The 26,235-nt window shown below is 37.4% G+C and overlaps 1 protein-coding gene across 2 annotated transcripts in view; it reads left to right on the plus strand.

Annotated features, from left to right (window-relative positions):
* Npsr1 (neuropeptide S receptor 1) overlaps nt 1–26,235 on the plus strand; it is a 194,877-nt gene that overhangs the window by 145,634 nt on the left and 23,008 nt on the right. Inside the window, exons 4-5 of one of the 2 annotated variants that reach the window (XM_047562409.1) lie at nt 20,218–20,311; nt 22,727–22,928. In XM_047562409.1, the coding sequence (XP_047418365.1) occupies nt 20,218–20,311; nt 22,727–22,928 (296 nt within the window). The remainder of the gene's footprint in view (nt 1–20,217; nt 20,312–22,726; nt 22,929–26,235) is intronic. The other variant, XM_047562410.1, reaches the window with a different exon arrangement.

The raw sequence follows: 26,235 nt of genomic DNA on the forward strand, positions 1-26,235 counted from the left end.
AACTGAATGCGTACACACAGTTGTATATTTCACATACACAGATTCAACCAATCATGGATAAAAATATTTTGTTTAAAAAATTCCACCTGTACTGAATATATACATATTTTTCTTGCCTTCATTCTCTTAAACAATAGTATAACAATTCTTCCATAGCATTTACAATGTATGAAGTATTATTAATAATTTAGAAATCACTAAAGCTGTGAGAGAATCAATGTAGGTTATATTGCAAATACTAGACCATTTAATATAAGGAACATTTAATACAAGGAATATCTATCCAAGGATTTTAATATCTGTGGAAGGGTTCTGAAGCTAATCCTCTGTGGGTAATGAGGGATAACTATACATAAACACATGAATTTTAATTTGGAAAACAATAAAATTAGACATCAAAACAAACCTCATAATATTAAAAGGAGTATTTTGAGCAACAACTTTATATTCACAAATTTGATAATGTAGATAAGATAGACCAATTTCTGAAATTCAACCTACCAAAACTCACATAAGAAGTACTGGACAATATGAATAGTTTTATATTTCTTAAAGAAACTAATTATTGAATAAATAATGAATGGACTTCCAAACAGAAGGCACCAGATACAGAAGGGTTCACTGTTATATTCTATTAAACATTTAGTTAAGAAATTGTATCAATTTGTTAGCCTTTCCAGAAGACAGAAACAGAAGCAGTACCTTCTAAATCATTCTATAAGGCAAGATTTATGCTAATACCCAAACCAGACAAAGATATTGCAAAAAAGAAAATTACAGATCAATAACTCTTATAAACATAGATGCAAAAATACTCAACAAATATTAGCAAATCAAATCTAGCAGTGTACAAAAATAATTATATGCCACAACCAACTGGGTTTATCTCCAAGCACATAAGTCTGGTTCTACACTGAAAAATCAATTAACATAATTCATTACACCTACAGGTTAAATAAAAATCACAGATTATATTAATAGATTAGGAGAAGCATTTAGGCATTTAACAAAACAGTACACATTCACAATTTTAAAAAAAACTTAGCAAACAAAGAATAGGGAGGAACTTCCTCAACTTGATAAATAATATTTATGAAAAGAGAGAAAAAAAACTATCAGCTGTTTTAGTCAGTTTTTTTATTACTGCCACCAAACTACCTGCCAAAAACAATTTTGGAGGAGAAAAAGTTTATTTAATGCACATAGTTTCAGAGATCTCAGTCCATAAATAGCTGACTCCATTCCTCAGAGCCCGAGCTAAGGCAGAACATCACAGCAGAAGGGTATGGTGGAAGAAAGTGGCTCAAGATATCACACCAAGAAGCAAAGAGAGAGAGTTCCTCACTGGGAACAAAATATATACCCCAAAGGTCAGTGACCCACAACCCAATGACCCACCTCCTCCAGTCACATCCTATATGCCTAATCAGCACTCTGTTTAGGGGATTAATATACTGAATGGATTAAGACTTCCGTTATCCAATCATTTCACCTCTAAGCTTTCTTGCATTGTCTCATGCATGAGCTTTTGGGGGACACCTCATATCTAAACCATAAACACTAATATAGTAGGTAATGGTGAGAAACTAGAAGCTTTCTTAAGACCAAGAACAGTGCAAGAATTTCCCCTTCTCACACTCCTTTTCAACATTTACAGAGAGTACAAAATAATGTGATAGTATGAAAGAAAAAGTGTTTTAGTCAGTTTCTTCACTACTGTGACTGAAAGACCCAAACAGAATAACTGTAGAGGAGGAAGAGTTTAGTAGAGAGCTCAAGATTTCAGAGGTCTAAGTTAAAAGAAGGCCAGCTTCAATCCCAAAGCTCGCGACGAGGCAGAACAACATGGCAGAAGAGTGCAGCAAAGGAAGCAGCTCGAGTGATGATGAGGAATCAGAGAGAGTCTCCACTCTCCAGATACAAAATATATACCCCATAGCCACGCCTGCAATGAACCACTTCCTCCAGCCACACCCCACCTGCCTCCATTTACCACTCAGTTAATCCCAGTTAAGGCTATAACCCAATCATTTATCCTTCAAAGCTTCTTGCATTGTCTCACATGTGAGCTTTTGGGGGACACCTCACATCTAACCCCTAAAAGAAAGAAAAGGCAAACTGGGAAGAAAGAAATAGTCTTTGTTCACAGATTAAATGATTATATAGAAAAATTTAAAAGATTAACAAAAAACCCCTAGAACTCATAAGAAATCATAGCAAAATTGAAGAATATAAGATTAATATATGAAAGACAAATGCTTTCCTGCATACCAGCAATGAGTAAGTGAAATTTGAAATCAGATACAACCTTCACTAGTACCCCCAAAAATGAATTACATAAAATCTAACAAAATATGTAACAGATATATATGAGGAAAACGATGAACTTTGAGTGAAAGTCTTCATAAAAAATCTAAATAAATGGAGAGTTGTTCTGTGTCTATATAGGAATATTCAATAATGTCAAAATATCAAGTCTCTCCAACTTAAGCTATATATTCAGCACAATCCCAACCAAACTCTCCGCAAGTTCTTATGGATATTGACTGTTTCTAAAGTTTATACGGAGATGCAAAAGACCCAGAGTAGCCAACACAATACTGGAGGAAATGAGCAAAGTTAGAAGAGAGACACTACCCAGTTTTATTAGAAAGCTGCAGTAATTAGGATAATTTGGTACCAATCAAAGAACAGAAAACCAGATCAATGGGACAGAATAGCAAGACCAGAAATAAAGCCCACATTATTATAGTCAAGTAATATTTTATGAAAGAGCAAAGGTGATACAATGGAGGAATGATCATCTTTTTAACAAAAGGTATTGGAAGGAGAAGATATTCATATGCAAAATAATAGATCTATATATATTATATCATCACCAATAAGAATCATTGGCATAAATGTAAATGTAAAACTATAAAACTCATAGAAGATAGCATAGAAGAAAACCTTGATGACCTTAAGTATATGATAATTTCATAGTTATGACACCAAAGCCATGACCCATGAAAGAAAGAATAAGTAAACTGGACTTCATTAAAACTAAAATTTCTGCCCTGTAAAAAACACTTTCAGGAAATGAGAAAACAAAACACAGACTGGTATAAAAACATTTGCAAAAGTCATGTCTGTTAAAGGACTATGGTTCAAAATATACAACAAACTTTTTAAGTCAATAAGAAAACAAACAATCTCACTTTTTTTTATTGTAAACAAATGGGATACATGTTGTTTCTCTGTTTGTACATGGCGTAAAGGCATACCATTTGTGTAATCATAAATTTACATAGGGTAATGTTGTTTGATTCATTCTGTTATGTTTTCCCTTCCCCCCCACCCCTCCACCCCTCTTATCCCTCTATACAGTCCTTCCTTCCTCCATTCTTGCCCCGCTCCCTAACCCTAACTCTAACCCTAACACTAACCCCTCCCACCCCCCATTATGTATCATCATCAATTTATTAGCGATATCATTCGTCCTTTGGTTTTTTGAGACTGGCTTATCTCGCTTAGCATGATATTCTCCAATTTCATCCATTTGCCTGCAAATGCCATAATTTTATTATTCTTTATGGCTGAGTAATATTCAATTGTATATATATATACCACAGTTTCTTTATCCATTCATCAATTGAAGGACATCTAGGTTGGTTCCACAATCTGGCTATTGTGAACTGAGCAGCTATGAACATTGATGTGGCTGTATCTCTGGAATGTGCTGATTTTAAGTCCTTTGGGTATAGGCCAAGGAGTGGGATAGCTGGGTCAAATGGTAGTTCCATTCCAAGTTTTCTAAGGAGTCTCCACACTGCTTTCCAGAGTGGCTGCACTAATTTGCAGCCCCACCAGCAATGTAAGAGTGTACCTTTCTCCCCACATCCTCACCAACACCTGTTGTTGCTTGTATTCTTGATAATCGCCATTCTAATTGGGGTGAGATGGAATCCTAGGGTGGTTTTGATTTGCATTTCTCTTATTACTAGAGATGTTGAACATTTTTCCATATGATTGTTGATTGCTTGCAGATAGTCTTCTGTGAAGTGTCTATTCATTTCCTTAGCCCATTTGTTGATTGGATTATTTGCATTCTTGGTGTAGAGTTTTTTGAGTTCTTTATAGATTCTGGAGATTAGTGCTCTATCTGAAGTATGATTGGCAAAGATTTTCTCCCACTCTGTAGGCTCTTTCTTCTCATTGCTGATAGTTTCCTTTGCTGAGAGAAAGCTTTTTAGTTTGAAGCTATCCCAGTTATTGATTCTTGCTTTTATTTCTTGTGCTATGGGAGTCCTGTTGAGGATGTCTGGTCCTAAGTCGACATGTTGAAGATCTGGACCTACTTTTTCTTCTATAAGATGCAAGGTCTCTGGTCTGATTCCGAGATCCTTAATCCGTTTTGAGTTTAGTTTCGTGCACGGTGAGAGATATGGGTTTAGTTTCATTCTGTTGCATATGGATTTCCAATTCTCCCAGCACCATTGGTTGAAGAGGCTATCTTTTCTCCATTGCATATTTTGGCCCCTTTGTCTAGTATGAGAAAATTGTATTTATTTGGGTTTGTGTCCGTGTCCTCTATTCTGTACCATTGATCCACCTTTCTATTTTGGTACCAATACCATGCCGCTTTTGTTACTATTGCTTTGTAGTAGAGTTGAAGATCTGGTATTGCAATACCCGCTGCTTCACTCTTTCTGCCAAGGATTGCTTTAGCTATTTTGGGTTTTTTATTCTTCCAGATGAATTTCATAATTGCTTGCTCTATTTCTGTAAGGTACATCATTGGGATTTTAATTGGAATTGCATTGAATCTGTATAGCACTTTTGATAGTATGGCAATTTTGACAATATTAATTCTTCCTATCCAAGAACATGGGAGATCTTTCCATCTTCTAAGGTTTTCTTTAATTTCTTTCTTTAGTGTTCTGTAGTTCTCATTGTAGAGGTCTTTCACCTCTTTTGTGAGATTGATTCCCAAGTATTTTATTTTTTTCGAAGCTATTGTGAATGGGGTAGTTTTCCTAATTTCTCTTTCTGAAGAGTCATCGCTTATGTATAAAAATGCCTTAGATTTATGTGCATTGATCTTATATCCCGCTACTTTACTGAATTCACTAATGAGATCTAAAAGTTTTCTGGTGGAATTTCCTGGTTCCTCTAAGTATACAATCATATCATCAGCAAATAGGGATAGTTTGAGTTCTTCTTTTCCTATTCGTACCCCTTTAATTTCTTTGGTCTGTCTAATTGCTCTGGCTAGAGTTTCAAGGACGATATTGAAAAGAAGTGGTGAAAGAGGGCATCCCTGCCTTGTTCCAGTTTTTAGGGGGAATGCTTTCAGTTTTTCACCATTTAGAACGATATTAGCCATGGGCTTAGCATAGATGGCCTTTACAATGTTAAGGAATGTTCCCACTATCCCTATTTTTTCTACTGTTTTGAGCATGAAGGGGTGCTGTATTTTATCAAATGCTTTCTCTGCATCTATTGAAATAACCATGTGATTCTTGACTTTAAGTCTATTGATATGGTGAATTACATTTATCGATTTCCTGATGTTGAACCAACCTTGCATCCCTGGGATAAAACCCACTTGATCGTGGTGCACTATCTTTTTAATATGTTTTTGTATGCGATTTGCTAAAATTTTGTTGAGAATTTTTGCGTCGATGTTCATTAAGGATATTGGTCTGAAATTTTCTTTCCTCGATGTGTCTCTGTCTGGTTTAGGTATCAGGGTAATATTGGCTTCATAGAATGAGTTTGGGAGGGTTCCTTCCTCTTCTATTTTATGGAATACTCTCAGAAGTATTGGAATGAGCTCTTCTTTAAAGGTTTTTTAGAACTCGACTGAATACCCATCTGGTCCTGAACTTTTCTTTGTTGGTAGGCTTTTGATAACTTCTTCTATTTCATTACTTGAAATTGATCTATTTAAATTGTGTATGTCCTCCTTGTTCAGTTTAGGCAATTCATATGTCTCTAGAAACCTGTTGCTGTCTTCAAAATTTTCTATTTTGTTGGAGTATAGATTTTCAAAATAGCTTCTAATTATGTTTGTATTTCAGTCGTGTCTGTTGTGATATTTCCTTGTTCATTCCAAATTTTAGTGATTTGGGTTTTCTCTCGTCTTCTCTTTGTTAGTGTGGCTAAAGGTTTATCAATTTTGTTTATTTTTTCAAAGAACCAACTATTTATTTTGTCAATTTTTTGTATTGTTTCTTTTGTTTCAATTTCGTTGATTTCAGCTCTGAATTTAACTATTTCCTGTCTTCTACTACTTTTGGTGTTGGTCTGTTCTTCTTTTTCTAGGGTTTTGAGTTGTAGTGTTAGGTCGTTTATTTGTTGAGTTTTACTTCTTTTATTAAATGCGCTCCATGAAATAAATTTTCCTCTAAGTACTGCTTTCATAGTGTCCCAGAGATTTTGATATGAAGTTTCTTTGTTCTCATTTACCTCTAAGAATTTTTAAAAATTTCCTTCCTAATATCTTCTGTTATCCTTTCATCATATAATAGCATATTGTTTAATCTCCAGGTGTTAGAGTAGTTTGTTTTTTACTCTTTCATTTATTTCTAACTTCAATCCATTTTGATCTGATAGAATACAAGGTAGTGTCTCCATCTTCTTGTATTTGCTAACATTAGCTTTGTGGCATAATATATGGTCTATTTTAGAGAAGGATCCATGTGCTGCTGAGAAGAAAGTGTATTCGCTCTTGGTTGGTATATTCTATAAATGTCTGTTAATTCTAAATTATTGATTGTGTTATTGAGATCTATGGTTTCTTTGTTCAATTTTTGTTTGGAAGATCTGTCCATTGGTGAGAGAGTCATGTTAAAATCACCTAGTATTATTGTGTTATGGTCTATTTGGTTTCTAAAATTGAGAAGGATTTGTTTGACATACATGGATGAGCCACTGTTTGGGGCATAGATGTTTATGATTGTTATATCTTGCTGATTTATGCTTCCCTTAAGCAGTATGAAATGTCCTTCTTTATCCCTTCTGACTAACTTTGGCTTGAAGTCCACATTATCTGAAATGAGGATGGATACTCCAGCTTTTTTGCTGAGTCCATGTGCATGGTATGTTTTTCCCCATCCTTTCACCTTTAGTCTATGGGTATCTCTTTCTATGAGGTGAGTCTCTTGCAGGCAACATATTGTTGGATCTTTCTTTTTAATCCAATCTGTCAGTCTATGTCTTTTGATTGATGAATTCAGGCATTTATCATTCAGGGTTATTATTGAGATATGATTTGTATTCCCAGTCATTTGGTTCATTTTTTAAATTTTATTTATTTATTTATTTATTTTTTGACACACCTTGGTTCCTCCTTTATTTGATAGTTCCTTTAGGATAATTCCTCCCTTTGCTGATTTGCTTCTTTGTGTTTTATCTCTTCCTCATGGAATATTTTGCTGAGAATGTTCTGTAATGCTGGCTTTCTTTTTGTAAATTCTTTTAGCTTTTGTTTTTCATGGAATGATTTTATTTCATCGTCAAATTTGAAGGTAAGCTTTGCTGGGTATAAGATTCTTGGTTGGCATCCATTTTCTTTCAGAGCCTGAAAAATGTTGTTCCAGGACCTTCTAGCTTTTAGGGTCTGGATTGAAAAATCTGCTGATATTCGTATTGGTTTCCCCCTGAATGTAATTTGGTTCTTTTCTCTCACATCCTTTAAAATTCTGTCTTTATTTTGTATGTTAGGTATTTTCATTATAATGTGACTTGGTGTGGGTCTGTTGTAATTTTGTGTATTTGGAGTCCTATAAGCCTCTTGGACTTTGATTTTCCATTTCATTCTTCAGATTTGGGAAATTTTCTGATATTATTTCATTGAATAGATTGTTCATTCCTTTGGTTTGTTTCTCTAAGCCTTCCTCAATCCCAATAATTCTCAAATTTGGCCTTTTCATGATATCCCATAGTTCTTGGAGATTCTGTTCATGATTTCTTACCATCTTCTCTGTTTGTTCAACTTTGTTTTCAAGGTTAAATATTTTGTCTTCAATATCTGAGGTTCTGTCTTCCAGGTGTTCTATCCTATTGGTTATGCTTTCTATGGAGTTCTTAATTTGGTTTATTGTTTCCTTCATTTCAAGGATTTCTGCTTGGTTTTTTTTCAATATCTCTAACTCTTTATTGAAATGATCTTTTGCTTCCTGTATTTGCTCTTTTAACTGTCGATTGGTGCTATCATTCAATGCCTGCATTTGCTCTTTCATCTCATCATTCAATGCCTGCATTTGCTCTTTCATCTCATTGTTTGCTTCCCTGATCATTTTAATTATGTACATTCTGAACTCCCTTTCTGTCATTTCTTCTGCCATGCTGTCGTTGGATTTTATTGATGTAACATCTAGATTTTTGGGGGGCATTTTCTTCCCTTTGTTTTCTCATATTGTTCAGGAATCAGTGGGTCATTAAGATATTGCAGATTTCCTCTATTGACTTATAATGTCCCTGAAGATTGCTATTCTATCCCCTCTTATCCTTCAGTAGCCTGAAGTCTTGGAGGAAGTTGATAAGGCGGTGCTCCACAAGGAAGCTGCCTCTCTAGGGGTGGTGACCCTCAGGTGGGGTATATTCCCTGATAGTGAGCAGAGGTGCCTCCACTTGTTGACCAATGGTCATCCAAAGGGGAACTAGGCTGCGGGCTGAGGCAAGGCCTGTTTGTTCCTGTGTATCTGGTTTTACCGTCCTTGTGGGAAAACCTCACCCGGCAGGGAAGACTCACCCAGTGGGGAGGTCTCGCTGGTCAGTTCCCCTCCTAGAGGTTCCCCTCAATCTATAACTACCACCTGGGCTGGGCTGTCTTCCTCTGCAATGTTCCCAGGGGCCCGGACCTACCTCCTGGGCCTGGGAGCCTCACCCTTCGCAGACGAGTCTCCTTAGGCTGCCTCTCCTCAGGGAATCTGCCCGCAGTCCTGGAAACTTTGCTCCACCCCTATGCGTGTCTCTGTGCAGCTCTTCCACCAAGAAGCTGCCTAGGTCCTGGTACCCTGCTCTGCACCTAATCGCCTGGTTTTGCGGCCCCTCCTCTGAGTCGCCACCTGGAGCCCCGTACAATAGCTCTGAGACCCAGAGACCCGCCACACACCTCTTCCTCCGGACAGCCGCCCGGTTTCCGACGCGGTCACTAGGAGTCCAAGCAACTTACTTCGAGTCTCCTCCTCCCACCAACCGCCCGTAGCCCTAGGCAGTCACTCCGAGTCCAAGTGACCCGCCGTGTTCCTCCTCCTCCTCGGGGTAGCCCCCCAGGTGTTCAGGAGCAGTTGCTCGGAGACCAAGCGACCCACTGCGCTCCTCCTCCAGGCAGGCCACCGGTGTTCAGGAGCAGTCGCTTTGAGTCCAAACAACTCACCACTCGCCTCCTCCTCTGTCAACCGCCTGTAGCTCTGATGCAGTCACTCCTAGATCAAGTGACCCACCGTGCTTCTCCTCTTCCTCCGGGCAACCCCACGGTGTTCAGAAGCGATAGCTCTGAGTCCAAAGAGCTCGCCACGCAGCTCCTCCTCAGGCAGCCGCCCGGAGCCCCAGTGGTTGCTCCAAGTCCAAGCACTGTGCTGAGCAGCCACGTCTACGATGTTACCAGTTGTCCGTGTTTACGGCTCCAGTGGGGGGAGGGGCGTCTCATGGGCAACTCTACTTCACAAAGTTCCCTGCGTTCTGGGGCTACCGCCATCCGGGACACCTCCCCAAAGGGAGAGACTCACCCGGCGGCTTTGAATTGGTCCCAAGTCTCTCACTATCTCCTCTTTTGAATCCTGTGTCCTGGAGCAACGTGAAATGCAGCCACCCTCTAGTCCGCCATCTTGAAAAACCACAATCTCACTTTAAAAAGGTGAAAAAACAACTCACCAAAGAAGATGGCAAATAAGTTTATGAGAAGATTTTCAACATCATGTCATCAGGGAATTTCAAATTGAAGCAACAATGAGATACAAATGTACACTTACAAGAATGACCAAAATCTAAAAACATAAATAACACCAAATGTTATTAAGAATGTGGAACAACAAGAACTTTTCCTCATTTCTTGTGGGGATACTAAATGGTACAGCAATTTTGGAAGACATGTCAGCAGTTTATTCTAAACTTATACTATTACCATATAATCTAGCGAGTACGCTTCTTGCTGTTTGCCCAAATGAGTTAAAAATGTATGTCCACACAGATACCTGCATATAAATGTGTGTAGTAGCTTTATTCATACTTGTCAAAAGTCAGAAGCAATCAAGACATCCCTCAGCAAATGAAGAAATAAGCTGTGGCCTAGTCACACAACGAATACTCGGAATGAAATTATAATGTGGACACATGGCACGATATATTTGTCATAATCCCTACAATGTATAACAGCAAGAGTGAATCCTTATGTAAACTATGGACTTTGGAGGATAATGTTGTGTCAAGTAGGTTTGTCAGTTATAACAAATATACCATTCTTGGGTGGGAATTTGATAGTGAAGAATGCTCTCTGTATGGTGTGGCAGGGAGATTATGGGAGATCTCTTTTACTTCTGCTCATTTTTTCTGTTAATCTAAAAATGCTCTACAAATTAAGTTTATTTTTAAAGAATAGAAAATCCAAGAATGTTGAACTATTGTGCAATGTGGAGTATACACACAATGGAAACACCAAAATATGAAAGAAAGGAGCAGGAAAAGAATTTACAATATTAATAAGTGTGAATTTTCCAAAATTAATGGCAGACACAAAACCACAAATTCAGGAATTTCTGAGAATACCACAGTTAAGTACTAAGTACACATACCACTTCTCATAGTATATTCAAATCACAGAAAATTAAGGTCAAAGAGAAAATCCTGAAAGATGATGAGGGGAGGGATACCTTACCTATTAAGCAATATTAATAAGAATTTCTAGGGTTTGGGAGTAGAGCAAGTGTATAGCATTTATGAAGCTCTGGGTTCAGTACTCAATGCCAAAAAATAAAAATTGAATAAAAATATAGAAAAGTACTCAGAAAAACAAAAATTGAGGAAATTTGTCATGCATAAACTTGCCTTATAAGAAATGTTCAAAGAAATTCTTCAGAAAAATCAGGAGATAATAAAATTATAAGCTTGAATCCATTTAAAGAAAGGAAAAGTATCAGAGAAGGAATAAATGAAGGTGAAGTAGTGAAATACCATCTCTTCTTTTCTTTCTTTCTTTCTTTCTTTCTTTCAACCAGGGATTGAACTCAGGGTCATTCAACCACTGAGCCACATCCGCAGCCCTATTTTGTATTTTATTTAGAGATCCGGTCTCACTGAACTGCTTAGCACCTCGCTTTTCCTGAGGCTGGCTTTAAATTCATGATCCTCTAGCCTCAACCTCCAAAGCTACTGGGATTACAGGTGTGTGCCACTTAACGGAGCTTATTTTGCTTATTCTACATTGATCTGCAGATAATATCTCAATGTAATATTAATAATAATGAATTTTTAACCATATGTACAGATAAGTGAATTGAATGACAGCAATGTTAAAAGGGATGAAAAGAGATATGGTTGAATTAAACCATCAGTTGAAGTGAAATCAACTATTAATCAAGTTGATTTAAATGACATTTATAGAATATTTCATCCAACAATCACAGAACACATGTTCTTATCAAACTCACATAGGACATTCACCAAGATAAAATACATACTAGGCATAAAACATACCTTAACAATGTAAAAAAACGAAAATCACAAACTATGCTCTCAGACCACATGTAGTAGAACTGAAAGTCAGTAACAGTTGAAAGAATAGACAAACAAACAAATATACAAAAACTAGTGGACTCTGTAAGCAAAAGTAGCAAGATTGAAGAATACATGGGTATTTATGCAAAGTCAAATGTTTTCAGCAATGAAAAAATCAAATTTGAAATTAAAAACAAATACCATTTGTATGAGCACCAAAAGTAATTAAAACTTAGTTAAAACACAGACCTTCCACCTTTCACCAAAAAAAAGCTCAATATAGATAAAAATATAATACATAATACTAAAAATCTATTGGAAGATAACATAGAAGGAGATCCAGGGGATCTTGGGTTTGTCCATGAGTTTTTAGATACAATACCAAGAGCATAATCCACTAGAGAAAAAAATTAAAATATTGGACTTTATGAAAATTAAAAACTGCTATTTAAAAGAAATTGTTTACGTGAATGAAAAATCAATCCACAGAATGGGAGAAAATATTTGCAGAGCACATATTTCATGGAAGACTTTTATTCAAAATATAAAAAGAACTCTTATACACAACAAGGACACAAACCACCCACTTTGAAAATGGGTAAAATATTTGAACAGACACCTCACTAAAGAAGATGGCAGCTGAACATGGTAGTACATGCCTGTAACCCCAGTGACTCATAAGGCCGAGGTAGGAAAATCCCAAGTTCAAGACCAGCCTCAGCAAATTTAGTGGCTCTAAGCAACTTAGCAAGACCCTATCTCAAAATGAAACTTTAAAAAAGAAAAAAAAAGTCTGGGATGTGGCTCAGTGGTTAAGTGTCCCTGGGTTCAATTCCCAGTAATAAAAAAAATAAAATAAAAATAAAGAAGATGTGAAACACATATTCGAAAAGAAGCTCAACATCATAAAAAATTTTTAAAAGAAACTAACAGTACTAAATGCTGAAGAGAATGTATATCGATAGGAACTCTCATTTATTCCCAGTGGATTTCAAAATGGAACAGTCATTTTGGAAGATAATTGCCAGTTTCTTACAAAGCTAAACATATTCTTATGATAAAATCCAGCAACTGTGATCCTAGGTATTGTGAAATTGAGTTGACAATTTATGTCCACACAAAAAATTTCACAGGAATGTATATAGAAGTTTTATTCATCCGGGCACAGTGGTCACACTAGTAATCCCAGTGGTTCAGGAGTCTGAAGCAGGAGGATCATGAGTTCAAAGCCAGTCTCAGCAACTTAGCAAGGTGCTAAGCAATTCAGTGAGACCCCATCTCTAAATAAAAAATATAAAAAAGGGTAGAGGATGTGGCTCAGTGGTTAAGTGCCTCTGAGCCTCTGAGTTCAACTGTGGTACCAAAAAAGAAAAAAAAAAGTTTCATTCATGGTCACCAAAACCTGTAAGAAACCAAGATATCCCTCAAAATCTGAATGGATGATAAATATGAGATGACTCCCAAAAGCTCATGTTAGACAAAACAGGAATGGTTAAAGTTAAAATGATTAGACTGTGAGAGCTATAACCTAATCAGTGGATTCATCCATTTGATGAATTCATAATTTAAATGGACTAACAGGGTGAGGCATGGCTACAGGAAGAAGGCCACTGGGGGCCTGCCATTGAGGATTATATCTTGTCCCTCTGGCTCCTCCCTTTCTGCTTCTTGGTTGCCATGAGGTGAGCAGCTATCCTCTGCCATGCCCTCCTGCCATAATATTCTACCTCAACTCCACCCAGAACATGGAGTCGGCTGACCATGGATGGAAATTCTGAACTGTGAGCCCAAAGTAAACTTTTCCTACTCTTAGTTCTTCTTCTCAGGTACTTTGGTTACATTGATGAAAAGCTGAGTAACAGAAATTGATACCAAGTAATGGGGTTGTTGCTTTAACTAAACTAACCTTATGGTCCAGAAGCCCTTGGACCTGGAAGGAATTTAGAAAAGTTTGGATATGCAGGATAGAAAAAGTTAGAATGTTGTAAGCAAAGCTTAATGGACAATTCTGGTGAGAACTCAGAAAACCAGAATGCTTGTAGAAATGCAAACAGTAAATACTGTGCTCATGAGGTTCAGAAGTAACAGAAACTCCATTGTAATTGGATTAGAGACCCTTCATGTTACATTATGGGTAAAGAAGTTGTCTACATTTTGTCCATGTTCTGAGACTTTCTGTGGTGCTGAATTTAAGGGAAGGGAGAAGGAATGGGAATTGGAAAGACAGTAGAATAAATTGGACATAACTTTCCTATGTTCATATATGAACACACAACCAGTGAAACTCCACATTATGTACAACCATAAGAATGGAATCCTAATTAAAATAAGTTATACTCCATGTATGTACAATATGTCAATATACTCTACCGTCATATATATCTAAAAAGAAATTTAAAAAATAAAGATGATGTGCTGGCAGAGGAAATTTCAAGGCAGCACAGCATTCAGGTGGTGGCATGAGTGTTGCTGGGAACTTTTATGCAGATACTGTGAGGCTTGGAAGCAAAAATAAGAGAGGAAAGTTTTGGAAAAACTTGCAGTTTGGCCAGAGAAGAAGTACATGTAATGTTGGGGTTAAGGGATTTGCTAGGGTTTGCTGCAAAGTAATAGTAAGTATTTTGCACAGAGACAATAGAAACAATGCCTTGGAAAAATTTCAGGAATCATCATTGCAGACTCAAGGGTGTAAAAGAGATAACTCATTTAAGAGACATTGGAAGTATACTGCTCACACAGAGGGAAGAAGTAAAAAATGTTTCTTCAGGATTTGTTTCACCATGTTCAGTCACCCAGGCACTCCTGTTTAAGGAGGCCCAACTGCTGTTCAAGCTGGCAGCAGATCTTGGCCTCATCAATGTGGTGATGATTCTGCAGGAGTGAGGATGCTGAAGTTAAGTGCTCATGGAGGCTTCCACCAAGAAAGGAAGGCCTGAGATGCCAGCCCCTGAGAAGTCGATGCATGAAGCTATGAACAGGACGCTTGGGCTTCAGTGGATGTCCCTGGGATTAAAAAAAGCCAGTAAGGTAAAAGTCTTCCAAGGAAATCTGCTGGTTTTGAACAGAGCCAGCCTAAGAGAGAGGCCACGTGGGCTAAAACAAGCACCAGACAAATGCATGGACTGCACAAGCGCTTTGGAGATCACATTTTGCTGCCTATGTCCCAGAGACAGAGCTACAGAAAATATTTGCCTGGCTTGGCTTCAGTCTTGTTGGGGTTCCATCCTCTTCTCTTTTTACCTTTTTCAACCTTCTTTTTTTAACCCTTATTTCTCCCTTTTGGAATGGAAATGTTCACCCTGTACCATTATCTATTGGACGTATATAATTTGATTTTTATAGAGGCTCACAACCAAGAGTTTGCCTTAAGTATCAGAGGAGAGATTTTGAACTTGGACTTTTGAGAAATGTTGGAACTGTTAAGACTATGGGAATTGTTGGAGATGGACTAAGTGTATTTTGCACAGTGAGATGGGTATAAGCTTTTGGGGATCAGAAGCAGAAAGAATATTGTGGTTTGAATATGAGATGTCCCTAAAGTCTCAGATTTGACAGTGCAGAAATGGTCATAGATAAATGATTATATTATGAAAGCAGTAACCTAATCAGTGTATTAATTCAATAGAAAAGACTAACTGAGTGGTAACTGCAGGTAGGTGAGGCATGGTTGGAGGAAGTAGGTCACTAGGGGCATGTCTTGGGAATTATATATCTGGTCCCTGGCTTCTCACATTGTCTCTCAGTTTCCTGGCCACCACAACTAAGCAACTTTCCTCCATTGTGCCCTACCACCATGATGTTCTGCCTCACCTCGGACCCAGAGCAATGGAACCAGACAACCATGAACTGAAGCCTTCAAAACCATGAGCCAAAATGAACTTTTCCTCCTCTAAAATATTTGGTCATATCAATGAAAAGTTAATTAACACAGATAAGCAAACTGGTACATCCATACAGTAAAGTATCAGTCAGTGATAAAACAAAATGATCTACAACATGTACAATCAGAAAAATGAGAAATTATACTCTATTTATGTATGATATATCAAAACGCATAAATGCATTCTACTCTCATGTATGACTAGAACAAATTTTAAAAAATAAAAAATAAATTAAAAAATTAAAAATTAAAAAAATGAACTCTCAAGCCATGAAAACACATAGAGCAATCCTAAATGTACATTGCTAAAAAGACAACACAAAAAGGTCATATAGTGTGGACTTCCAACCATGCTACTTCTCAAAAAGACAAAACTATAGGACAGTTAAAAAAAATTAGTGGTGATCAGGGATTTGGAGTGGGAAGGGATGAAAGACAGGGAAATTTTACATCTCTGAAACTCTTTGGTAAAATACTATAATGGCAAACACGTGGCATTACAAACTGTCAAACTGCATGGAATTGTACAACATGAAGAATGAACCTTAATAAAAAACCATGGAGTTTAGTTAATAATAATATGTCAATATTGATTCATCAGTTTAAACAAATGGACCATACTCATGCATGACACAAATAATAGGTGAAAGTGTGTAGGTAGGAGATGGGTGAATTAGGAATTCTATGTACTATATGCAGTGTTTTTATAAATATAAAATTTTTCTAGAAATTATTTCTTAAGTCAGTTCAGAAATCCTCCTTTTTATGAATCCAATCTGGCATTTTTCTAAGTAAAATTTCTCTGTTTCCAGCATTTAAATCTCACTTCTCTGTGCAAGATTTTCTTTAGTTTCATATTTCCTAGGTCATTTCTGTCAGAATTAAGGGGTGGGGTAGTGAGAATTCAGACATATGTCCTCAAGCTGCCATCTGTTCTCCGAATGGTATCCCATATGTTGTTGATATGTAGAGTTTTCATTGTTGACATTTATGAATTGACTATAATTGTACTTTGATTTCCTTCTTGACTTGAGTTAATTATGAGGATGTTTAAATTTCCAAGTGGTATTTAAAAAAAAAATCATGTTACTAATTGCAGCTTCATTGCTTGTTTTTAAAAATATGTGAATTGCATAAGTTCTACTTTTTGGAATCTAATGAGTGGTTTTCTTTCTTGGTAGTTTGGGATATAACCAATTGTTGAAATGTTGTCTAGATATTTTACAATAATGTGTTGCATTCTTATATTACAGAGTATAACTTTTCCTGTTCATATATGTTGTATTTTTCCTCTGTAGGACTATTAGTTTTATTACATGTAATAAGTGTTATGTTACTTGTTACATTTAAATTTATGAATATTCTATTACCATTATATATTGTATATTTTTTCAATATAAATAATCCCTATATCACATATAATATCATTTGCTTTGAATCTAATTTGCATTATACAAGTATTGTAATGAAAGCCTTCTTTGAGTAATTAATTTCTTGTAATACTTTTGACCATTCCTTTGTTTTTAAACTTTGATATCATTTGGTTTTAGTGGTTTCTCTTCCAAACAGTATATGGTTGGATCTTAGGGAATGTTTTCTTTTAAGATGGTCTGTTTTAGGAAGAAGCTTAAGTCATTCATATTAATTGTGAGAAACAGTATTTATCATTATTTCACTCTGTTCATTTAAACCCTTCTTTGTTAAGATTTTCTTGCTCCTTATTTGTTTTTACTTGGTTATTAATTATGGCTGACTGAAACTGCACCCCCCTCCCGATTATCTACATTCAAATCTCTGAAACCTATGCATTGACAAAAGGGACTTTCCATGATGATTAAATTAGAAACCTTGAAATGGGAAGGTTATCCTGGATTAGTTTAGGAAGTCCTAAGTGCAGTTGTCACAGGGAGGCAGAGGGAGATTTGACACATAGAAGAGAAGGTGCTGTAATCACAGAGAGAGATCAGAGTGGTGTGCCCACAAGCAAAGGAGTGCTGGCAGTCAGCTGAAGCTGAAAGATGCAAGGGATGAATTTTCCCCCACAGTCTGCAAGGACTAGAGCCCTTCAAAGACTTTGATTTTGACTCAACAGAACTGATTTTGGACTTCCAGTCTGCAGAACTGTTGAGAGAAAAAAATTATGTTGTTTTAAGTCAATAAGCTTGTGGGAATTTGTTAGAGCAGCCATAGGAAACATGTACATTAATTTTCTCCACTTTTATTTTACTCCATCATAGCTTATATCTAATTTTTAGATTTAATGTATTTCTGTCAAAATATAGGCAAAAGAGATAGCTAAAATGTCTAAATGAAAATGTAACATAATTTATTTCCTGTTACTCTCTTCAACTCCCAGATTTTTCTCTGAAATTTTTCATAACTACATTTATAAACTATTTTTTAAAATTATAAATTATTTTATATTTTCCTAACATCTTTATTTACCATAGTTATTATTATTTTATCCCCTTTCCTTTTCTGGAATTTTTAATTTTGAAATAATTCTCAGCCAACTCAAATATTTCCTCAAGGAGAATTTTCAGGAAGAGTATGTGGTGTTAAATTTCCTCCCTTCTGATGTATGTAAAAAAAAGAGAGAGAGAGAGAGAGAGAGAGAGAGAGAGAGAGAGAGAGAGAGAGAAAAGAAAAGAAAGGGAAAAAAATGTACTGCGCCTTGGCACAGAAGTGATATTTACAAAATTCTTGGATAAAAATTTTTCTTTCAAAACTCTGAACATGTTGTTATACTGTTCTCTGGCATTTATTTTTGTGGAGAAGAAGCATGATAATTTGAGATGCATTTTTTTAGATAACCTTTAATTTTTTTACCCTGCCTAGATGTTTGAAGATATTTCATCTCTGAAGTTAAATATCTTTCTGATAACGTCTCAAAGTTGGTCTCTTTTTGCTAACATTTTCTGTCGTTTTGCTCTGTGCACATTCCCCAGTCCCCACTTTGGTGATCCTTCCTCTTGTTTCAGATCCTGACTCAAGACAGCTGCAGATGTTCAAGGTTCTTTTGACCTTACCATGACCTTTGATCCCATTGTGTGTTCTCTTTCTCACCTTTCTCCAATGCCACCTCCTCAGCTATGTGTGGTTAGCCTCAATAATACTGCATTCATGGATAAAACATAGAAACCTCATTTTTCTCTAAGAACACAAATGTCTGATTTTTCCCTTCCACTTAACCATCCATTTTCTCTTTCTCCATTTGTCTCCTTTACATAAGAGTAGAATTCCTTTTTATGTCTCTCAGGGGAGCCTTTAATCTCTGAACTTTCCCCACTTTCCTCTCCCTGTGGCACCTTCCACAACTTAAGTGCTGAGATGCATTTGTAGTAGTGTTACCAAGATTACAAAAAATGGCAGTGTACAGATGGTCCCCAAGTTCTGATGATTCAATTTATAATTTTTAGACTTTATGATGGTGCAAAGTATACTCATGCAACCATTCTATTTTTTAATTTCAGCAGAGTATTCAATAAATTACATGAGGTAGTCAACACTTCATTATAAAATAGATTTCATGTTTGATTATCTTGCCCAAATACAGGCTAATAACGTAAGTCTTCTGAGCATAATCAAGGCAGACTAGGCTAAGCTATAATGTTTGGTAGGTTAAGTCTATTAAATGCATTACCAGCTTACTGTATTTTTGACTTACAATGGGTTTATTGGGGTGCAAACCCATCATAAGTTGAGGAGCAACTACAGTTGGTTGTCTGAGTCAGAGAAAGAACAAAAAAAGTACAAGTTCAGAACAAAGGTAAATACCAAGAAGACAGTCAGACACTCACCTTTAGACTTTAGTCTTCAAGTTACTCTTCTATCCCCTCTAGATTTGAACCTAAGTTTACAAAGCTTCATTTCTTGGTAGAAATGAAGTTTCAAGTTAGCTGAAAATTTTCCACCATCATCATCTTTTCAGAGATGTTTCATTTCATTACATTTTAAATATGTCACTTTCAGAAAAGATATTAATTTCTTATATCCCAATTTCTTCTTCTGCAGAGTATGCAAATAAAACTGCACAAGATAATTAAAAGGTGAGAGTAAGGTTAATAAAAAAAGGGAGTGTGGAGGAGGGAGAGAAGACTCAGAAACTGACCCTAGTGAACAGCTCTGCTAGAGAAGTGGATGAAGGAGGGGAGCTCTGTGATGGTGTTGGTGCTGCTGATGATAAATGATTCAGAACAGCACATAGGCCTACTGAAACCGGAACCCTTCTATCATCTATCAACTATTCACACTGATAAAAGGCAAATGAACCTTTGTTTCTAATTATTCTGGAGTGTCAATTGTGGCAGAGAAAATTAATTTAGCTTTAAAAGTCAATTACAAATAAATGTACCATGCAAATGTCAAGAGGGACTGATCCTGTAATGTGGAATTTCCAAGAAGCCAGTTGAATGAGTGAGTGGGAGCTGGAAGCATCCTCACCCATCACCGGTAGCAATGCAAATTCCAGCATCAAGAACTGCAACTTGCTCCCCAGCAGGGAAAAACAGTCATGGCCACTCTCCCACCAACCAACCCTATCCCAGGTTTCTAAGTAGCACAAAACACAATTCTTTCCATTACATGTGTTCCTCACCTGTATGAAGTCATATAACTCCTCTCATTTCTGTCTTCAGGTTGTACTGCTTTATGCCTCTACCTACGTCCTGGTGTCCCTCAGCATAGACAGATACCATGCAATTGTCTACCCCATGAAGTTTCTGCAAGGAGGTGAGCAAGCATTCCTTCATGAGACATCATCCTTGAATGAGGGTGGGATTGTTTCCATTAATAGTTTATTCTTAACAATAGTTCTCTTATTTCCCCCCTTCTTTTCCTCCTCCTCTCTTTGTTCTCCAACACCTCTTTCCCCACTTCATGGGTCGTGTTGTGCAAAAGGGTATAGAAGAGAAAGCTTAGGTACCTGGAAAAATGCTTACTCTTCCCAGGGATGGCTAAGGAAGGTGGTTGCCTGGACCCACCTTTTGACCATTGGTTGTGACCATTCACCTTGACTCTATGTTTTCATCTAGTTCCTTTTGAGCCCTAGTGACAAGCATATCTATGCAAAAAAGTGAACACTTCAGCTTGCATACTTTCTGGAAACTAACACTTCAAGATTCTTACCCCAAACTATGGAAAAAAAATTGAAAAAGTTTTTTTTCATTGATTATCATACTGAAAACAAAGGAAGTCCTCCTTGACCCAGAAATAGTGATAGATCTCTGAAAGAAAGAAGCTGATGGGTCAGCCCACAGTACCCCCAGATGATGCTTGTAGTAGCATGTCAGATGTAGTCAGAGTAATTCTAGGACATACTCTGTCTACGGGCCCAGAGCAAAAGAGAACCCAGGCAACAGAAAGAGTGACTTCTGAAGCACAACATGGAGGGTTAAGCACATTTCCGGCTGCCTTTCCTCACCCCAGACAGGTAGCAGATATGGAGGCCTCTGCTTTCAAGTAGGTGAGCTAAGTGAGGATACTGAGTTTAATGCGACAGAGTGGGGCTCTGGAAAACCCTGGCGAGATGCTGGGTACCTGGTCATGGGATGAACTGACCACTACTCCAACGACAGGCAGAGCCCACCCTCTTCCATACGCAGTGTTTAGCCACCTTCCCACAAGCTGACTGTGAAAACGATAAAATGAATAACACAACAAAAAATCTTGTCTGCAAAGATGAGAAGCAATCTAATATTATTAAGGAAAAGTGACAAAAGCCAAACTGTGCAAAATAGATAATACATTTAAAATACCATTCCACAGAATTTACTCCTAAGGAAAACAAAGTTAATAGAGCAAGTAGAACTTTAGAATAAAGTGTAATGAATGTCACCGGAGAGTTGCAAGAAGGTGCGGAGATGTGGTAATTTCATTTACCATTGACAGGGATATAAACCGACAGATACTTTGAATAGTAAATGTATTTTTTACTGCTTTTTACCAAAGTGATAGCTTCCTTAGTCAGAAACTCCAGACAAGCTAACAATTGTAAAGTTCTTCAGGAAAAATAAATATAAGAATAATTAGGAAGATATCAATAATAGTGAAGAGATACATGTAGCACCAGATATTAAAACACAAATCAAACTTTGATCATTAGAACAATAAGATACTGGAACCAGAATAGTATATATAAAGCATATGAACTTTCAAATTAGCTTGGAAAGGATGAGTTAGTATATAGAGTTGGAATAGCTCTCTACATACTTTTAAAAATATTAAATTACCACATGTCACAGCTAATTACAAATAAGGTTCCCACTGGATTGAAAAAGTAACTTTTTAAACATAAATATACTAAAAGAATATAAAAATAAATCTTAGCTAGGGAAATTTCCCTATAGGTATCATACCAAATGCAGAAACAATAAGGAAAACAAAGAGAGTTTGTCACTATTTCAAAATTATTAAGCAACTTATACAAATAATAAACCTCATAAATTAAAAGCAAAAGGACAAATGGAAAATATTTGAACTTATCAGGGAAAGAACTAACTTCTTATAAAGAACTTTGACAAAATCAGTTATGATGGTCCATGCCTATAATCCCATCAACTCGAGGAGGCTGAGGTAGGAGGCTTGTAAGTCGGAAGCCATCCTGGGCAACTTAGTGTGACCCTGTCTCAAAATAAAAAATAAATAAAGAGGCCTGGGGATGTTGCTCAATGGTAAAGCACTCCTTGGTTAAATCCCCAGTACTGGGGCGGGGGAAAAGAACTTTGGCAAAGAAATAAAAGCATACCAATTGAAAAACAAAATGAGCAAAGGACATAAACAGATAAAGAAGCAAACACAAATAATTAGAAGCTATATCTAAAAATACTCATTTTGACTAATAGCTAAAGAATTGCAAGATTAAAAGCTTAAACAGAAAGTTTACTGACCAGATAACAAGAGTAGATTAAGAATCCTCTCGATGTTGGAGGAACCCAGGGAAGTGGGAACTTACACTTCTGGTAGGAGCTATACGTTGCAGACAGCAGGTGTTTTCATCCCATTTTACACACAAGGAGGCTGAGGCAGCAGGAGGTTCTGAGAGGTTCAAGTGACTCTCTCACAGACATCCTTTTCTACAATAGACTCCAAGTGTGTTCCAGAGGATGTTCCCAGGTGCTCATGCATCTTTCTCTTTTCTCTGAGCAGAAAAGCAAGCCAAGGTTCTCATTGGGGTTGCCTGGAGCCTCTCCTTCCTGTTCTCCATTCCCACCCTGATCATATTCGGGAAAAGGACACTCTCCAATGGTGAAGTGCAGTGCTGGGCCCTGTGGCCTGATGACTCATACTGGACCCCATACATGACCATTGTGGCCTTCCTGGTGTATTTCATCCCTCTGACAATCATCAGGTAAGCTGCCAGCAGACCAGACCCACAAGGGGGCTTTCCTGCTTTGCCAGCTGTTGCTCTGCTCCCCTTCCGGTAATTCATTGTTCCTGAGGAAATGTCCAGGTCCTAAGATTTAAGCTAAAGCTACCATGGGCTAAGCCAACTCTTCCCAAGGAGAGTCAAGAGGGGAGAACTAACATTTACTGAGAATGTATTGTAGGGTAGGTATTGTGCCAAAAGGCTAACAATTACCCCATTCACAGTACAATCCTGTGAAATAAGCACCAATGTCTTCATTTTATGAATGATAAAAACCCAAATCAATGAGGTTAAGTAGTTTACCCAACACCACACAGGACTGAAATCCAGATTCAATTGAATATCCTATCATGGAGCCTTCCAAATATATGATCTGAAACTAGCTTCATGCACTTACAAATGGAAAGATAGACATACTTGAAACAAACTGAAGGAACAAACTTGGTACACACTAATATACTTTAATATAAAGTACACGTGCAATGTCTGGGATCAGGTAATGGCAAGGGATATTTCTTGGAAGCCAACATTGAAGGAAGGAAGGATTCAGGTAGAAGGAAAAGTAGGGAGGAAGCAGGCTCCCTGGTGACCAGAGATCAGAGTGAGTGGGGGCACTGAGTAAACAGGCAGGCAGTTCCAGTGAGATAGAAGTTGGTAACGGCCTTCTTTATTAGTGGCTGGGGGAAGGTTCCTTGTGAGGGGCTTGGGCAACTGAGCTACAGGATGTGTACTTGGTCCAGCAGCTAATGGTGAGTCACAGATGGTCTTTTGGGAGAGATGACCACAGCACCCTGTTCATGACAGGGTCTTGCTGAATGAAACAGTGGTCCTACATGTGTGGATAGGGTGAAGAACTGCAGGGAGAGAAATTCCATGTTAGCTGTGTATGCGGGTCACTTTTTGGGTGCCCCCATACCTACCAAGATGTGTCACATAATGAGTCCTGGACAAAGGAAAATCAGCCTTTGATTTTTGGTAGTATAAATAGTGTGATAGAATTCCTTGTAATTAAAATTATACATGAGTCTGATTATTTTCTCAGAACTCATTTTAGTAGAGTTTCTAGATCAAAGATGATACTCATTTTAAGACTTCTGATGCATATTCACCAACTACCCTCAGAAAAGGTGTGCTCCAGCCAACAGCGTTGGTTTCCCTTCCCCAGTCCAATGCAAAAGAGTTTCTTTATTAAATCTTTCTCAAACTGCAAGGGTAAGAAAATATGCCTCATTGTTTTAATATAAATTTATTTAATTACCAAGCTGTTTGAATATTTTTCAAGTGTCTCCTAACATTGTAGGAATCACCTTTTTTGTGTTCTTCATTGTTTATCTTTGGTCTCCTAAAATACTAAATCTGGAAGAAACATTATTCATCACACACCCAACCCCTGGATTTTTGATAAGAGTAAACTTAGAACTAAAAGAAGCAAAGACACTTGCTTCCCTTCAGAGGTAGAGCTGGGCAGGAACAGAGTGACCCCCAACAGTCAGATTTTAGCATCACTGAGTCTGGATGTTATCCAATCATCACTGCTGAATCGACAAATTAACATCCACATTTAATTTCAACTTACTGCCCTCCTTTTGCCAAGTTGAAGGTGGGAGAATGCTTGAAGGGAAAATGAAGCTTATTTAGACAACCAATCAAAGCTAAGTCTTAGCAACAACCTTAGAAAGGGCTGAGAGAAGAGGAGAGAGCAAGAAAGCAACTTGTGCAATCAAAGGCAACCGAGGCATTGATTTCCGTGGCAGCGCTGTCCGGGCTTCACTCCTGATTGATTTCCACTCTGCTCCGGGCACAGCCCAGACTCAGCTGGGCAGATGCGGCAGCATGTGAGATGACCCTCACAGCCCACAAGGACAGGTATCTGGCCACATCTCACATCTTTCACTGTCTGAGATTTCTTCCCATATTAATTCAGGCTGGGTTTTTTTTTGTTTTTTTGTTTTTTTTTTTAACACAAGGACTTCTCAAACTTGCCTTAAGCCTAACTTGTCCTTTTTTTTTTTTTCTTTAAATGTCCTTGAAAAGGCAAAATATAATTTGTTTGCTGATTAAAGAAAATGATTTCAAAAGCGAGTTTCACCTAGCTCTCATCAAATAAGGCCTCCGTCAGGCCTGCTTCTTGCTCCTTGCTTCCAGTCTGACAGAACGGTGAAAACTAGTCATTGACCTCCCTTGTCCTTGAGTTTCAAAGAAGCAGTTTGTGCCTCACAAGAAGACTGCTGCTCAACCTTTAGCTCCACTCTTCCCTAATCAGAGAACATGGTAGCTCCTCTCTCTGGGGTAGAAGGCATCTTCCATCTCTTGAACCAGGCCAGGCCCAGGTGGAGATCTGGGAAGAATTTGTTTTCCAGCTCGTTCTTGATATTTTTACCAGCAGCCAAGCCAGGGAACCTGCCTGGAGTCCTGCCTCCGCCCAATCCCTCCCTGCTGCCCAGATTCATTCACCTGCTCTCATAAGAAATGATGTAAAAAGAAAAGATGAACCTAATGGAGTTTGGCCAAGACTGAGGAGAAACAGCTAGTGTGTCTCTTTGCAAATTCTGTAGAAGTGATTAAAATTCAAAGAAACAAAAACCAGGGAATATATATAGGTAGATTTTGCTAACCAGAGAACATGTCACAATTTCTTTTTCAACCCTTACTGGCACTGCCTGGGCTTTGCGGGCAGCTTCTCAACTTCCATTGACATGGAGAAAATAAACAGGAAGTTGGGGGAAAGTATTTCAGCACTTCTAATTTCAAAGGGACTCTGTTACAGTAGAGTCTATTTCTCAGACCTAAGATTCAACTCTTCTCTCCCCTTCCTTCTCTCTCTCTCTCTCTCTCTCTCTCTCTCTCCCTCCCTCTCTGGTTCCCCACCCTTTCCCTCCACCATCCCTGCTTTTCTCTTCCCCACACTAACTTGATCCAGTTTCTTGTACCTCTTTTAAGGGAAGATTAAATAACTCCTAATGTCAAGCTGAAGTAGACAAAAGGATCAGTTCAAAGTTCTCACTAACTTTGTAAACCACACTTCACTGTTCTCAGAAGTGCTGTATATGTTGTGTATGTCCTTACGAAATCAATAGGCAAAAAAAAACCTTTGTTGTTTTAGTTGGCATTTCTTTCATCACAAAAGAGGTTGAACATACTTTGTATATTTATTGCCATTTTTAAAACAAAATACATATTCATATTCTTTTACCCATTTTTTGTTGGAATGCTTTCATTTGCTGTATTCTTAATCTTTGAGATATTCTTCAGGCATTAACCTTTTTTGTTTTTAATATGTTGTGAATAA

Source organism: Sciurus carolinensis, chromosome 8 (assembly GCF_902686445.1).
Source record: "Sciurus carolinensis chromosome 8, mSciCar1.2, whole genome shotgun sequence".
Lineage (NCBI taxonomy): Eukaryota > Metazoa > Chordata > Mammalia > Rodentia > Sciuridae > Sciurus > Sciurus carolinensis.